The sequence below is a fragment of the Callithrix jacchus genome, chromosome 20 (genome assembly GCF_049354715.1).
Source record: "Callithrix jacchus isolate 240 chromosome 20, calJac240_pri, whole genome shotgun sequence".
Taxonomy (NCBI): domain Eukaryota; kingdom Metazoa; phylum Chordata; class Mammalia; order Primates; family Cebidae; genus Callithrix; species Callithrix jacchus.
In genome coordinates this window covers 26,441,636-26,458,818 of record NC_133521.1, presented here as the reverse complement: position 1 = coordinate 26,458,818, position 17,183 = coordinate 26,441,636, and the positions used below count along the sequence as shown (strand labels likewise).

Below are 17,183 nucleotides of genomic sequence, written 5' to 3'. Positions count from 1 at the left end.
GATGACCTTGAGGGTGGTGATGACTTTTGAGATACAACACCGAAGGCACAATCTGTGAAAGAAAGAAATGATGCTGGGCGTGGTGGCTCAAGCCTGTAATCCCAGCACTTTGGGAGGCTGAGGCGGGTGGATCACAAGGTCAAGAGATCGAGACCATCCTGGTCAACATGGTGAAACCCCGTCTCTACCAAAAATACAAAAAATTAGCTGGGCATGGTGGCACGTGCCTGTAATCCCAGCTACTCGGGAGCCTCAGGCAGGAGAACTGCCTGAACCCGGGAGGCGGAGGTTGCGGTGAGCCAAGATCACACCATTGCACTCCAGCCTGGGTAACAAGAGCGAAACTCCGTCTCAAAAAAAAAAAAAAGAAAGAAATGATAAGCTGTACTTTACTGAAGTTAAAAATTCCTGCTCTGCAAAAGAGGCTGTCAAGAGAACACAAAGAGAAGCCACAGTCTGGGAGAAAATATTCACCCAAAACAGTCTGACAAGGGACTGTTTTCTAAAATTTACAGAGAACTCTTAAGGCTCAACAATAAGAAAACCTGGATAGGGCACGGCAGCTCATGCCTGTTATCCCAGTACTTTGGGAAGCTGAGGTAGGTCGATCGCTTGAGATTAAGAGTTTAGAGCAGCCTGGCCAACATGGTGAAACCCTGTCTCTACCAAGAAAATACAAAAAATTATCTGGGCATGGTGGCGCATGCCTGTAGTATCAGCTATTTAGGAGGCTAAGGTGGGAGAATCGCTTGAACAGTGAGGCGGAGGTTGCAGTGAGCTAAGATAGTGCCACTGCACTCTAGCCTAACCCTGTCTCAAAAAAAAAAAAAAAAGAAAGAAAAAATTAGCAGGGAATAATGGCAAATGACTATAGTCCCAGCTACTCAGGAGACTGAGGTAGGAGGACTGCTTGAGCCCAGGAGGTCAAGGCTGCTGTAAGCGATGATGGTATCACTGCACTCCAGGCTGTGTGATAGAGAGAGATCCTATGTAGAAAAGAAAAGAAAAAGAAACAGCCCAATTAAAAATGAGCAAAAGTCACAAACAGACATCTCACCAAAGAAAATATACAGATGGCAAAAAAGCATATGAAAAGATGCTTCACATCCTATGTCATTAGAGAACTGGAAATTAAAACATTAGTGACATACATTTACACACCTAATACAATGGCCAAAATCCAGAGCACTGATTTCACAAGGAATGCTGGTGAGAATATAGAGCAACAGGAACTCTCATTCATTCACTGTTGCTGGGAATGCAAAATGGTACAGCCACTTTGGCAGACAGTTTGGCAGTTTCTTATAAAACTAAACATACTCTCACCATACAATCTAGCCATTGCTTGTCTTGATATTTATCCAAATGAGTTGAAAACTTATGTGCACACAAAAACTTGTACATGGTGGTTTATAGCAGCTCTAGCCATAATTGTTAAAACTTGGAAGTAACCAAGATGTCCTTCAGTAGGTGAACGCATCAATACATTGTGGTACATCCAAACAATGGAAAAATAGCACCAAAAAATATGCAATCAAGCCATGAAAAGATATGGAGGAACCTTAAATGCATATTAAGGGAAAGAAGCCAAGCCAAAAAGGCTACATGCTGTATGATTTCAATTATATAACATTTTGGGAAAGGCAAAACTATGGAGACAGTAAAAATATCAAGGGTTGCCAGGGGTTAGGAGAGAGGGAGGACAGAACAGGTAGAACAAGAGGATTTTTAGGGTAGGGAAACTACTCTGTATGATACTGTCATTGTGGATACATGGCATTACAAATTTGTCCAAATCTATAGGCTGTACAACACCAAGAGTGAGCCCTAGTGTAAACTATGGACTCTGGGTCGTGATGTGTCCATGTAGATTGATCAGCTATAAGAAATGCATCACTGGCCAGGCGCGGTGGCTCAAGCCTGTAATCCCAGCACTTTGGGAGGCTGAGGTGGGTGGATCATGAGGTCAAGAGATCGAGACCATCCTGGTCAACATGGTGAAACCCCGTCTCTACTAAAAATTAGCTGGGCATGGTGGCGCGTGCCTGTAATCCCAGCTACTCAGGAGGCTGAGGCAGGAGAACTGCCTGAACCCAGGAGGCGGAGGTTGTGGTGAGCCAAGATCGCGCCACAGCACTCCAGCCTGGGTGACAAGAGCGAAACTTCGTCTCAAAATAAATAAATAAATAAATGCATCACTCAGGTGGGAGACATTAACAATGGGGGAGGCTATGTTGTGTGAGTGCAGGGAGTATAAGGGAAATCTCTGTACCTACTGTTCAATTTTGTTGTGAATCTAAAACTGCTCTAAAAAATAAACTTCCTTTATAAAAAATGACCTGTTACTTTTTGACTATGACAGAGGGTCACAGATCTGCTTCTCAAAAGGAGGTTTCCTCCTCAGGGATTTCCATCCCTCTTTGTCTGCCACATTTCAACAGTCTAATTCTAGTAAGCAACGAATGGAGGGGTGGCGTTCAGTTTCATCTGGAAGCCAGTGTCCTCAAACAATCTGGGCAAATGATCAACAGTAGTGGTCCCCAACCTTTTTGGCACCTGGGACTGGTTTCATGGAAAGTGATTTTTCCACATACTGGTTTTGGCAGGGGCAGGAGGGGGAGAGGGGCAGGAAATGGTTTCAGGATGAAACTGTTCCACCTCAGATCATTAGGAGTTTGATTCTCATAAGGACTGCACAACCTAGATCCCTTGCATGCACAGTTCACAACGGGGTTTGCACTCCTATGAGAATCTAATGCTGCTGCTGATCTGACAGGAGGCGGCACTCAGGTGGTAAAGCTCACTTGTGCCGTGCTCACCTCCAGCTATGTGGCTTGGTTCCCAACAGGCCATGGCCTGTCTGTGGCCTGGGGGTTGGAGATCCCTGATCTAGTCTTTTTTTAAGTATTAAATATTTTAAAGGATTAAGATTGTTCCTAAATAAGATTTTCATAGCATTTGGCTAACAACTAATCTTTAAATATAATTAATTTAGTCAGCATCATTTTCAATGCATTTGGATTAATCACCTTAAGTAGAAACACCTTTGAATAAATGACAGTACACAATACACATGCGTGCACACACACATGCATACTTGGGATTAATGATTCAAAAGACAGAAATCATTTTAGAAATGGAAAGGCTGAGAAGGTCATAATAAGCCTTCAAATAACATGCAAGCTTGCATGTTTAATTATCTGGACAAATCACATGCTGTGCTAGAATCTTTATTGCAGGCTTAAAGTCAGGAGAACAGCTTGTTAACACTTGTCTTCTGAAGCAAGGCAGGAAACTAGAAAGGTTATTAAAAGTTCCACTTACTAGAATGAACATGCTGGTTATGACAGTTTTCACCACCTCCTCCAGCCCTAAGACTTTATTCATACTAGAGGATAAAGACACTGGCCGTTTCTAGGGAAACTAGGTAGAAACTGTTTCTACCATCTTAGGCCACCTATTTTGCCTCCAGGGAGTTTTCTAAAACACTCCTTGGCTGGGAACAGCGGCTAATTCCTGTAATCCTAATACTTTGGGAGGCCAGATAGGAGATTACTTTAGGCCAGGAGTTCAAGACCAACCTGGCAACAAATTAAAAAATTAGCCAGGCACAGTGGCATGCACCTGTAGTCCTGGCTACCCAGGAAGCTGAGTTGGGAGAAGTGCTTGAGCCAAGGAGTTCGAGGTTGCAGTGAGCTGTGATTGCACCACTGCACTCCAGCGTGGGTGAAAGAGTGAGACCCTGTCTCTAACAACAATAACAAAATATAAATAAGGCATTCCTTGTTTATATTTAGCTTTCATTTCAGCACAAGTATTCTTAAATTACTCAACTAGGACTACTTAGCCTTCCAACTTTTTCTAAGTTCCTCTCCATTATCTTTTTTTTTTCTTTGTGGAGACAGACTTGCTCTGTCACTCAGGCTGGAGTGAAATGGTGCAATCTCAGCTCACTGCAATCTCCGCCTCTAGGGTTCAAGTGATTCTCCTGCCTTAGCCTCCCAAGTAGCCTGGATTACAGGTGCCTGCCACCATGCCCAGCTAATTTTGTATTTTTGGTAGAGATGGGGTTTCACTGTGTTGGCCAGGCTGGTCTCAAACTCCTGACTTCATGATCCGCCTGCCTTGGCTTCCTCAAGTGCTTGGATTACAAGCGTGAGCCACCGTGCCCAGCCTATACTATCTGTGTGTGTATGTGTGTGTGTGTGTGTGTGTACAGACATCAAAACAAGCAGTATGATCCTATTACTAAAACAGAAAATTTCTATGTTTGTATGTATGTTAAAAACAAAAACAAAACAGGGAACCATTAACCGTAAAGGGATAGCCAGCTATTACTGTCATCTATGAAGTACATTTTCCCTCAAACATTCTTCGTATTAATACCAAAACCCCTTCCCATTTGAACAGCAGCTTCTCCCCCTACTAAACATTTCCTATCATTTTGGTGGGGCTGCCAGCCACAAGAATAGGTGTGTGACTGAAGCCTGTTCTAAAATTTATATATATTGTGGAGAGTGAGGACAGATCTTTACTTTTTACTTAAAACTTCTTATAAACCTACATAATTTTAAAAGCCAAATATTCCTAAAAGTTTGTAGTTAAAAACAGCAGTGCCCTACATCATTTCTTCTGGTCTGATTCAGGCTCTACAGAAGCAACCACTTGTAATTATTTAGCTGTTTAGCTTAATAATAACATTAAGCATTTACTATTTACCAAGCACGATTCTGAACACATTACAGGTATTAACTGATTGAATCCTCATAGTAGTCCTATGGGGGTGTCTAAACCTGCCGCCAAGACTCTGACACTTGAGTGGAAGGGGTAGAGGCCTCATTGTTGAGGATGCAGACTTCAACTTACACCTTATTTATTTATTTATTTATTTAGAGACAGAGTCTCGCTCTGCTGACAAGCTGGAGTGCCGTTGTGCGATCTCACTGCAACCTTGGCCTTCTGGGTTCAAGAAATTTTCCTGCCTCAGCCTCCTAAGTAGCTGTGACTACAGATGCGTGCTACCATTCCCAGCTAATTTTTGTATTTTTTAGTAGAGACGGAGTTTCACCATGTTGGTCAGGATAGTCTCAATCTCTTATCCTCGTGATCTGCCCGCCGTGGCCTCCCGAAGTGCTGGGATGACAGGCATGCACCACTGAGCCCAGCCTATACCTACTATTTTTCAGTTTGCCTCTCCCACCCAAGTTCAAAGTCACTTAGGTTCAACATCTCTCAAGAGTAAACCTCCAGTCTTGTACTGGGAAGTGGAGGTGGTCATACAAAGGAAAGGAATGAATGCAGGAATCTACTGAATCCTATACAGCCTTTCAAACTGTTTTTTTTTTTTTTTCCTTGAGACAGAGTCTTGTTCTGTTGCCCAGGCTGGAGTGCAATGGCACGATCTCGCCTAACTGCAACCTTTGCCTCCTGGGTTAGAGTAGCTGAGATTATAGGCACGCACCACCACACCCGGCTAATTTTTGTATTTTTAGTAGCGACAGGAGTTTCACCATGTTGGCCAGGCTGGTCTCAAACTCCTGACCTCGTGATCTGCCTGACTCGGCCTCCCAAAGTGCTTAGATTACATGTGTGAGCCACTGCGCCCAAGCTCAAACTATTTTAAGCTCTAAATTCAACTCCATTTTTAGAGCTTATCTGGTGCTTCAAGTCCTTCCAGGGTTCTGTAGTGAAAAGAAGCTTGCTCCCTTTTTTCTTATTTTTCTTTAAAAAAAAAAAAAATTTAACTGCTTTATTGAGGTATAGTGGTTTGCTTCTTGACTTCTCCACATGCAGACATTTAGATTTCCAGTTTCTCAAGTTGCTAGATCATTTACTATTGCCCAGACCTGCCCGGGCAATACAGTGAGACACCACTTCCACAAAAAAAGTGCCTGTAATCCCAGCTACTCAGGAGGCTGAGGCAGGAGAATTGCCTGAACCCAGGAGGCGGAGGTTGCAGTGAGCCGAGATCCCGCCATTGCACTCCAGCCTGGGTAACGAGGGCGAAACTCCGTCTAAAAAAAAAAAGTGAAACAATTAGCTGGGTGTGCTGGTGCATGCCTGTAGTCCCAGCTACTGGAGAGGCTAAGGCGGGAGGATTGGTTGAACCCAGTGGGTGCAAGGCTGCAGTGAGCTATGATCTTGCCATTGTGCCTGGCCTTGAACTCCTCGGCTCAGGTAATCCTCCTGCTTCAGATTCCCAAAGTGCTGAGATTACAGGCATGAGCCACTGCACCCGGCCAAGATGTAATTTTCTAGTTCTCTTTTTAAATTTTTAGCTATGATTCTCCCGTAAAGAAAAATGTTCCTTCACTGACCACTTGGTTACCTGACATACAATTCCTACAGGAAACACAAGACAAATGCTTTATTCTTTACTTTTACTTATCAATGTACAAAATAATGAGTTGATGCCCTGGCAATCCCAAAGGTGTCCTATAAGAGTTTTTTTTCTTTAACTCAGATTTTTATCTTTGATGTACTTCAACCCATTGCAGGCCTTTTTCCCTTTAATGATCTAATTGTTTTATCTATGACAATGGGAGTCCCTTCAAGTTGGCTTCACTGTGCTACAGATATGATCCCATTCATCTCAGGTTGCTTCCTTGTATTCAGGCACAACAAGATGCCTTGAGGCTTATAATATACAATTCCTGCCTCCCTCAGACTTTGAATCAACCGTATTCCATAGAGCTCAGAATTCTTTTAGTAGAAAATAGTATTTAAAAACTATAAACTGAGCTGGGCACAATGGCTCATGCCTGTAATCCCAGCACTTTGGGAGGCTGAGACGGGTGGATTGCTTGGGGTCAGGAGTTCAAGACCAGTTTGGGAAACATGGCTAAACCCCATCTCTACCAAAAATACAAAATCAGCCAGGGATAAAAAAAAATTTTAATAAATAAATAAAAATTAGGCAGGCATGGTGGCACATACCTGCAATCCCAGCTACTTGGGATGTTGGGGCAGGAGAATCACTTGAACCTGGGAGGCTGCAGTGAGTTGAGATTATGCCACTGCACTCCAACCTGGATGACAGAGCCAGACTCCGTCTCAAAAAAAACCCCATAAATTGTCACTAAGAATGCTTATTGCTACTAGGTTGTCGTTGCTTCTTGGGACTGACAATGGGCTGAGCTCGGAAATATCTATTTTTTTTAAAAGAGAAAACTAAATCATGAATTTAAACTAATATTTCCAATTCAAATTCAATAATACTTTAAGCTGGGCATGGTGGTATGCACCTGTAGTTTCAGCTATTTGGGAGGCTGAAGTGGCAGAAGTGCTTGAGCCCAGGAATTCAAATCCAGTCTGGGCAATATAGTGAGACTCTGTCTCTTAAAAAAAAGAATAATAAATTATAGGCTCTTTACTCTGGTTCTTCATTTTATATCTCTTTTTTAATGCTAAAAATCTTGATCCCTAATAATATTCACAAAATTACATTAACTTATTTTCTTTATCCATATGTGTGTGTGTGTTTCAAAATAATATACCAATAATGGCCGGGCAGAGCAGCTCACGCCTGTAATCCCAGCACTATGGGAGGCCAAGACGGGTAGATCACCTGAGGTTGAGAGTTCAAGATCAGCCTGGCCAACAGAGTGAAACCCTGTCTCTACTACAAATACAAAAATTAGCTAGGTGCAGTGGTGCACACCTGTAATCCCAATTCCTTGGGAGGCTGAAGAGCCGAGATTGCACCACAGCACTCCAGCCTGAGGGACAGAGCAAGACTCCGTCTCAACTAAAAATAATAAAATAAAATAATATACCAATATTATCATGAACGGTGAGATTACCAAATGCAATTTAATATTTCCTTGTGGTTCTTTTAGTCCTGATACATTTTAACCTTAGCTGAAGGATAATTTAGTGGGACAAATCATTTTTGTACCAGCCTGACACCATTGTTCCTTAATTAGGAGTAAAGGGAGCTAAGCGAAAAAGCTCAAGTCATATCAGTTTTTAGATCATCTCCCTTCCAACTAGCACCCTGAGATAAAAACATAAGGTCTGAATGAAAAAGTCTTCAGGGAATGGATATAACCACTGGAGGAACAAATCACCCTACTAAGTAACATGGGGTCAATGAACTGAAAGAGTAAGAGGCCAGGAAAGAAATCATGAGCATAATTCTCATTAAACAGGCATGGTAAGTCAGACTGACAGGCAGCTGCAAATTTTCTCAGCAGGAGCTATAGTGAAATGCTGCTTAGCAACACTCAAAGGCAGATAACAATGACGACCATACAAAGAACTGGAGAATCAGATTTAAGCGTGACAATCATACCATCTTACAACCGCCTATTGACCAACCAAGCAACAACTAACTGGTTAAGTGGTAAAATCTGGTGGCTGTACTGCCTTTGCTTTATTACTTTTATTTCCTATCTTTTTTAAAGGTGGGAAAAATAATGTCTGAGCCAATAAAATTCAGGCATGGCCTTGCATAGTGATACTACTCTGAAAGCATTTTTAAAAACATTTTAAAACTTTACAGGATGTTGTGGAGAATGGCTGTGAGTTAGTGGACCTATAAAATTCAAGGTGATCTCATTATTATTTGTGATTTCTTTTCTTCAAATTGAATGTATAATCATTTTCAAGTTTTGATACACATTAGAATCATCCATGGAGCTTGAGTAGGATAGAGATTCTAATGCAGACACGATGAATCAGAATCTTTAAGCATGGGCTGGCTATCAATATTTTGAAAAAGATCCTAGATAATTTTTTTTGCACCCAAAGTTGAAAATTACTATAACATAACATATAATCATTTAAGACAAAATTTTATGTGCATGAGAATCACCTCAGGAGCTTGTTAAACATGTGGAGTCTCAGGACACTGGGAAGTTTTGAATTCAGTTGGCCTGGTATGGGCTATGTAATTTCCGTATTTAATCAGCATTCCAAGAAACACCTCATGATGCAGGTGTCATCAAATCACACTCTGAGCAACATTGTTAAACTTTTTGGTGGGGGGTGGAGAATGCAAAGAAAACAAAATAGGCAAATACACCAGGCTGGGGTCCGCAATGTGGCAACTACTTACCTGAGTGATGTTTGTGAATATCTGCTCAGACATTCTCTTGCACAGAACCGCCATCAGCTGCAGGACAAGCAGCTTCTGCTCTTGGCCTTCCACAAGAAGAGTCTGACGTTGCTCTAATTCCAAGAGGCTCTTGCTGGAGAAGGGCTTAGTTTTTAACTCTGCTTCATTTTCCATGGCCACATGAGTCAACTCCTACAAGCATGGCAGGGAAGTAAAAGTGAAGATAAAGCCAGTAGAACTAAGGCCTTCCCAAACAAGTAGAAACCTCTGTTTGAACTGTATGTTTAAAGAAATAGTCTGTGTTTGTGGCAACATTATTTGTAATAGCCAAAACTTGGAGACAACCTAAATGTCCAGCAATAAGAAAACATTACAATGTATGTATTATATCACAGCAGTTAATATAAATGAATTAGATTTATACGGGTATCAGTACACTATTGAGTGAAAAATTGCAGAATACGTACAGTATGATATACTGCATATAAAAATGTAAATCTCATAAAAAATATATATACACACACAAAGAAATAATTGAGTGAAAAGTTGCAGAATACGTACAGTATGATATACTGCATATAAAAATGTAAATCTCATAAAAAATATATATACACACACAAAGAAATAATTTGACAAGCTTTTTGTTTTGTGAGTATTTTTATGATTTCTACTAGTGGTCTTCCTTGAACTGAGACCTCAGACCACCTCACATTCTCAAACCCCTTTTGGAGACCATTAGATGCCTCCAACATTACCACCCTTTTTCTCTAACATACTTAGAGCTAAACTCCTACTAAGAAATCATGTATTACTGTGGGTTTTGTAGGCTATTCGCCTACCCTTCACTGTTGTAAATTTCCTTGGGAAGTAAAAATCTTGAGTTTCCTAATAAATAATTAGGGCTTTACCAAAGTAATTGACAGTTTAGAGTAGTGGTACTCAACTGTGCCTCGGTAATTTTCCTCCCCAGGGGACATTTCACAATGTCTGGGATATTTTGGCTGTCATAATTGAGGGGTAATCTAATTAGTGGAGGTGAGAATGTTTCTAAATACCCTACAATGCACAAGACAGCCACTCACAAAAAAAATTTATCTGGCCCAAGGTGTCAATAGTGTCAGGGTAGAGATAACCTGTTTTAGAGCAAAGTTCTTTTATTTGTTTGCTTGTCTATTAAACATTTTTTTTTTTTGAGGCAGGGTCTCACTCTGTCACCCAGGCCGGAGTAGACTGGTAAGATCTTGGCTCACTGAAACCTCTGCCTCCTGGGTTTAAGTGATCCTGTCACCTTAGCCCGCTGAGTAGTTGGGACTACAGGCACAAGCCACTATGCCAGGCTAAGTTTTTGTTTTTTTGGCAGAGACAGGGTTTTGCCATGTTGCCCAGGCTAGTCTTGAATGCCTGAGCTCAGGTGATCCACCTGGCTTGGCCTCCCAAAGTGCTGGGATTACAGGTGTGAGCTACCATGCCCAGCCTGGAACAATTTTTTGAAGTATACAATTAAGAGCACATCCCCTTGGAATGTTATTTAAAAAGAATATCACTGGGCATGAGGATAGGTGTGAACATGGGAGGCAAGAAAGCATCAAAAAGTGTCCACTACTTCAAGTTCTAGAAATGTTAGCCCTGATTCCCTCCTTGAATTCTCCCACACCCACAGAAACCTTAAACTCTCTTAGATTTCTTTTAGAGTGGACACTGAGAAAGCAGAGCTGGAGGTCACTGGCTTATGATGTCATATGTGCAACAAAGAGTAACATTATGAAGTACAAGTTACTGTCACAGAATAGAAGAAAAGGAAGCAAAGCACAACCACTGGCACTAAGAAACAAACCCAGAAAAGGCTTCCAGTGCCCACAAAATGAAATGAAAGAGGCAAAATTGCTAAATCTCCTTTGCAAATAACCTGACAAAACAACAGTCAGAAGGATAAGGGATTACTCTATAGCTGTAAAACCTGCTATTAACTTCAAAAGGGTTCTTACTGTCAATGTGGAGCAAAGATTAACCCTTTCATAGATCGAGGGTCCTGCTTTGTTCATCTCTAAAATGTCAGTGCTGATTACTTGGGGAAGTAGTAGATAGCCTGAGTATAATGAAGGTAAGCTTCTTCTTTTTACCAATCCAAAGGCCACTAAAAAATAAATTTCTTTACATCCTCTGATCATTTTCCCTAAAACAGGACCTAAATTTTAGGACCTAAAATTATAAATGCCTTGAAAATTCAAAGGGTCTCCTGAAACTCCCCTGGAATAACAATGACCAGGATACTTGTACTTCCTACTTTCAAACAGAAGATGAAGAAGTCTCCTGCCAAACCGCATTCTTGGCAGAGGGACAGCAAGTCCCCAAGATGCTCCACTCGGTCCTGCTCTGAGGATACCTTCTGGTACAGGGTTTCATCTTCATCTTCGTCACTACAATGAAGGGTAAAATTTATCTTGGCAGTGTCACCAGAGATACACATATTTTTAAACCCCATAGAAATCTCCTAAAGTAACATGTGATATCCAAACAATCATTAAAAAAGATCCCCAAAATTTATTTAACTTATTTTACTATTTCTCCATTCTGAAAAAAGTATTCATTCTCAGAAACAAGCCTGTTATGTCCTGCATGGTCGTTTACTCGAATAGGGAAAGATTTATGAAGATGGATGTTAGCTGGACACAGTGGTGCACACCCATAGTGTACTAGGAGGCTGAGGCAGGGTGACTGCTTGAGCCCAGGAGTTTGAGGTTGTAATGCATTATGATCACAACTATGAATAGTCACTGCACTCCAGCCAACATAGACAACATGGCAAAATCTCAGTTCTTTTTTTTTTGGAGATGGAATCTCAATCTGTTGCCCAGGTTGGAGTACAGTGACATGATCTCAGCTCACTGCAACCTCCATCTCCTGGGTTCAAGCAGTTCTCCTGCCTCAGCTTCCTGAGTAGCTAGTACCACAGGTGCACACCTCCATGCCTGGCTAATTTTTTGTATTTTAGTAGAGACAGGGTTTTGCCCTGTTGCCCAGGCTGGTTTCGAACTCCTGAGCCCAGGCAATCCACCCGCCTCTGCCTCCCAAAATGTTAGGATTACAGGTGTGAGCCACTGCACCTGGCAGATCTTATTTCTAAAAAAAAAAACAAACAAAAAAAAAAACGGATGTTGAAGAATTACTCTTATTTCAGAAGTTGCAAAAGCAAGGAGGAATTAAAATATAAGTTACATGCAGATATTCTAGGTCCTGAAGAAAAACAAACAAAGAGATGGCTGCAAAGTAAGGCTAGATCACAGAGGGCCTTAGATGTCATTCAAAGGAACTCTGACTTTTTTTATTTTATTTTAATTTTCCTGGCAACTTTCATTTAATTTTTTTTAAAGAAACTCTGACTTTTTTCTGATGAGCCACTGAAGGGTTATGGGCAGCAGAAAGACATGATCATCACGGGCGGACATGCAGTCAACCTCAACTGAAAGGAACCAGTTAGCTGAAATAGGAAAACGCATAAAGGTTCAGAAAAATGAGTAGGTTGAATGTGATTACCAAGGCCAGGGTGGTCTTACAAAATCTGGCTACAGCCTCCCAAGCAGCTGGGACTACAGAGGTGCACCATCATGACCAATTAATTTTTGTATTTTTTGGTAGAGACCAGGTCATGTCATATTGCCCAGGCTGATCAAGAAATTTTTGTACTTTCTCATGAGGTGCTACAGCTTTTAGTTTTTAATTCTTCTGACAGGTGAAGAGACCAAGATACTACACACACACACACACACACACACATACACACACTTTATATATTTTTTAAAAATGGAGTCTTGCTATGTTGTCCAGGCTGGTCTTAAACTCCTGGTCTCAAGGAGTCCTTATACCCTGGCCTCCCAAAGTGCCGGAATTACCAGTATGAGCCACCGTAACCAGCCCAAGATACTATATTATAATTCCACATCATCATGTAAACAAATACAAAGGCACTGAAGAGGTACTAAAAAGCAAAATGCTAATATAATGTGAACAGGAAATAAGACACTGGTTGACTTTTGTTTTCCTCTTTATGTGCTTTTTGCATTATACAAAGAATATGTGTTATTTCTGTGACCAATGAAATAAATTTTTTTCAGACTAAATTGAGAAAAAAAATGACAGATGTTGCCAAGTGAGGTGGCTCACGCCTGTAATCCCAGCACTTTGGGAGGCTGAGGCAGGTGGATCACGAGATCAGGAGTGCAACACCAGCCTGGCCAACACAGTGAAACCCCATCTCTACTAAAAATACAAAAAATAGCTGGGCGTGGTGGCGGGTACCTGTAGTCCCACCTACTTGGGAGGCTGAGGCAGGAGAATTGCTTGAACCCAGGAGGTGGAGCTTACAGTGAGCTAAGATTGTGCCACTGCACTCCAGCTTGAGTGACAGAACCAGACTCAGCCTCAAAAACAAAACAAAAACACAGGACAATTTTCTTAAGTACTACTCTTAAAATTTCAACAATAAAAAGTAAATTCCGAACAATTATATTTAATTCCAGAAAAGTAAAAACTCTAGATCTAAAGATCATAAATCCAAGCTGCTCTTATAGAGTTTCTTTAAAGAAACTTCTTTTTTTTTTTAAAGACAGAGTCTTGCTCTGTCACCCAGGCTGGAGCGCAACCTCCACCTCCCAGGTTCAAGTGACAGTCTTGCCTCAGCTTCCCGAGTAGCTGGGACTACAGGTGCCTGCCACTACAACTGGGTAATTTTTGTATTTTTAGTAGAGATGGGGTTTAACCATGTTGGCCAGGGTGGTCTTAAACTCTTGACCTCAAGTGATCCACCCACCTGGGCTTCCCAAAGTGCTGGGATTACAGGCATGAGCCACTGTGCCAGACCCTTCTTTTTTTTTTTTTTTTTTTTTTTTTTTTTTTTTTGAGACAGTCTCATTCTGTTACCCCGGCTGGAGTGCAGTGGTGCAATCCCAGCTCACTGCAACTTCCGCCTCATGGTTCAAGCAATTCTTGTGCCTCAGCCTCACAAGTAGCTAGCACTACAGGCATGCACCACCATGCCTGGCTAATTTTTGTATTTTTGTGTTTTTAAGACAGAGTCTTGTTCTGTTGTCAGGTGCCAGGCTGGAGTACAGCGGTGCAATCTCGGCTCACTGCAATCTCTGCCTCCTGGGTTCAAGCATTCTCCTGCCTCAGCCTCCCAAGTAGTTGGGACTACAGGCGCACGCCACTACACCCAGCTAATTTTTTTTTTTTAAGTAGAGATGGGGTTTCACCATGTTGGTCAGAATGGTCTCGATTTCTTGACCTCATGATCCACCCACCTTGGCCTCCCAAAGTGCTGGGATTAGAGGTGTGAGCCACCGTGTCCAGCTTAATTTTTGTATTTTTAATAGAGATGGGGTTTCACCACGTTGGCCAGGCTGGTTTGAAACTCCTAACCTCAGGTGATCCACCTGCCTCAGCCTCATAAAGTGCTGGGATTACAGGTGTGAGCCACTATGCCTGGCCAAAAACATCTTCTTGAGAACTGTTGCTAGGTAGAATAGCAGTTTGAGTTTATACTGATAATTCTGTTTGCAATCTATGCGTTTTTCTATTTTCCTCAAGTCCATCAAACTGAAGAGGTATTTTAAAACTATACCAAGTTAACTATGAATATATAATTATATTTCAACACCTCAACACACAGTAGCACTCTGAATGTGATGTGAAATCCAAACAGGATAGCTGTCATCTATTAATATTACATGGACTATGACCAACAGGAATTTATTTTCTGAGGTAATAACATCAGATTATCCAGAAAGTAGAAATAATTTAAAATATACAATTGTGAGATGTTGGAGAAATAAATGATCCATTCCACTAATATTTATTAAGTACTTTCTAATCAATACCTATGAGAAATCTCCATCATAAAATTAGCATAAAAGATAGCTATTAGACAATTTCCCTCAGGAATAAGTCTGACTATAAACACACACATATACCATTTTGAGAGTCAGAAAGAGAACTGGATTATTATGGTGTTAATGGTGAATGTGTCTGTCCTTTACTCTGATTAACTGGCAAAGATGGTGGAGTAAGCGGGCTTGTTGTGATGCAGGGCTGTAAGGCTCCAGTAAATTGCACCAACTATTAGCAGGCACCTTGGAAAAAAACCTGGAGGACTATTTAAGGCTCATATTTCATTTAGAGAATATAAATAGCAGGCACCTCAGCGACACGAGTTTCTGGTTTCTTTTCTATTAGCACCCCTTAGTGGTTGAATCACTGAATGGCCTTTTGGGCAAAATTAAATCTGAAGAGAGACAGCAATGGATGGGTGGACTCACCTAATGGCCTCTTTGATGGTAATCATAATGCCACCTTGAGTGGCGACTCTAAACTGACACAGAGAATGGAGAGAGGGCACAGCTTTGTCCAACCCTGCAAATCCTTTCAGGCTGGCAATTGCCTTCTTCCTTTCCAGCTTCCCCAGAATCCATAATAAGATCTCTTGGCAAAGTGACCTGGCAGAAAAAGCAGTTATGAATGAGCTTGTCATCTTACTCCATGCATCTAACAAGCTAACATAAAAAAAGAAAGAAAGGCTGTCAGGTTCCACTGCATTCTAAATGCTGGCACAATTTCCCAGTACTGCTGAAATGAAGGAGAGGAAAGTATGCCTCTTGCGAATTTCAGAATGCAAATATCCTGAAATTCAATGACTGACTAATCCTTGGCTCTGGAAGCAACCCTGATATGCTACATGAGCCCCGCGTAATTTCTTTTTCTTTTTTGGTAATTCCAAGTGTATTACTGCCTTTGCATCAGGCACTGTCAGAGAAAGTATACACGGATAAAAATCATCTACTCTCAGCAGGACTAATAGCTGGACACGAAGAAGCAGCATATCAACAAAATATCACTGATTCCTTAACCCCTTTCATCTGTGCCAGTCAACTAGGAGAGGAACTAAACCAATGTTCACACGTTCCTTGTCAGTCTCTGATGAGAACACGACAGTGCTGTGAGAACTTGGGTTTTAAAACAAAAACAAGAGGCCTGGTGCAGTGGCTCACACCTGTAATCCCAACATTTTGGGAGGCTGAGGCAGGTTAATCACCTGAGGTCAGGTGTTCAATATCAGCCTGGCCAACATGGTAAAACCCCATCTCTACTAAAAACACAAAAACTGGCCAGGAGCAGTTGCTCATGCCTATAATCCTAGCACTTTGGTAGACGGGTCACGACATCAAGAGATTGAGACCATCCTGGCCACCATGGTGAAACCCCATCTCTACTAAAAATACAACAAATTGGCTGGGTGTGGTGGTGGGCACCTGTAATCCCAGCTACTCGGGAGGCTGAGGCAGGAGAATTGCTTGAACCTGGGAGGTGGAGGTTGCAGTAAACCGAGATCAAGCCATTGCACTCCAGCCTGGGTGTCAGACTGAGACTCTGCTCAAAAAAAAAACCAACCAACCAACAAACAAAAATCCTAGCCTGGCATGATGGTAGATGCCTGTAATCCCAGCTACCCAGGAGGCTGAGGCAGGAAAATAACTTGAACCCAGGGGGCGGAGATTGCAGTGAGCTGAGATCACACCACTGCCCCAAGTCTGGGTGACAGAGTGAGACTCTGTCTCAAAAAAAACAAAAACGAGAGTTATTTTGTGGACTGTCCCTTGAAACCAAGTTCACAGATGCACAGTCTCCCTCTTCAATGCATTCTCTCGTCATTGCCATTGTGGCTGTGGGCTACAACGGTGTGCTGACCCAAGCTGAAGAGCCGAGAACATTATGTAAGCTTTGAATAGTACAAAAGATGGTGTTTCCTCCACCACTTAGCAATGGTGATAATGATAGCTACCATTTACTGAGCTTACTATTTGCAGGGGACTGTGCTAAACACATTAGTGCATATTTAGTCTTCACAATAACTCTGTGAAGAAGGTACTATTATCGTATATCGTATATCGGATTACATGCGGGGATCACCAAACCCCAAAAATCATAATTCTGTATGACTTGAGACAGAATAACTCTTGCCTGGAGGAAGAAACAACATAAATTACTGTGAAAATGGAGCTGATACAAAATGAATCCTACTTAAATACTATGACAAAGCAGTATTTTCTAGATGACTAAGGAATCCCTTCTTTCC

At 41.6% G+C, this 17,183-nt stretch overlaps 1 protein-coding gene across 15 annotated transcripts in view; it reads right to left on the bottom strand.

The window, feature by feature from the left end:
* Window positions 1-17,183, bottom strand: part of TANGO6 (transport and golgi organization 6 homolog) — a 257,175-nt gene that overhangs the window by 177,128 nt on the left and 62,864 nt on the right. For all 15 annotated transcript variants that reach the window (XR_013530108.1, XR_013530109.1, XR_013530110.1 and 12 more), the window contains 3 exons: window positions 15,370-15,546; window positions 11,343-11,475; window positions 9,059-9,250 (listed from right to left, as the gene is read on the bottom strand). Coding sequence is in view for 9 of the 15 variants with exons in the window: in XM_078357570.1 (XP_078213696.1) it covers window positions 9,059-9,250; window positions 11,343-11,475; window positions 15,370-15,546 (502 nt within the window). In the remaining 6 variants the exon portion in view is untranslated. The remainder of the gene's footprint in view (window positions 1-9,058; window positions 9,251-11,342; window positions 11,476-15,369; window positions 15,547-17,183) is intronic.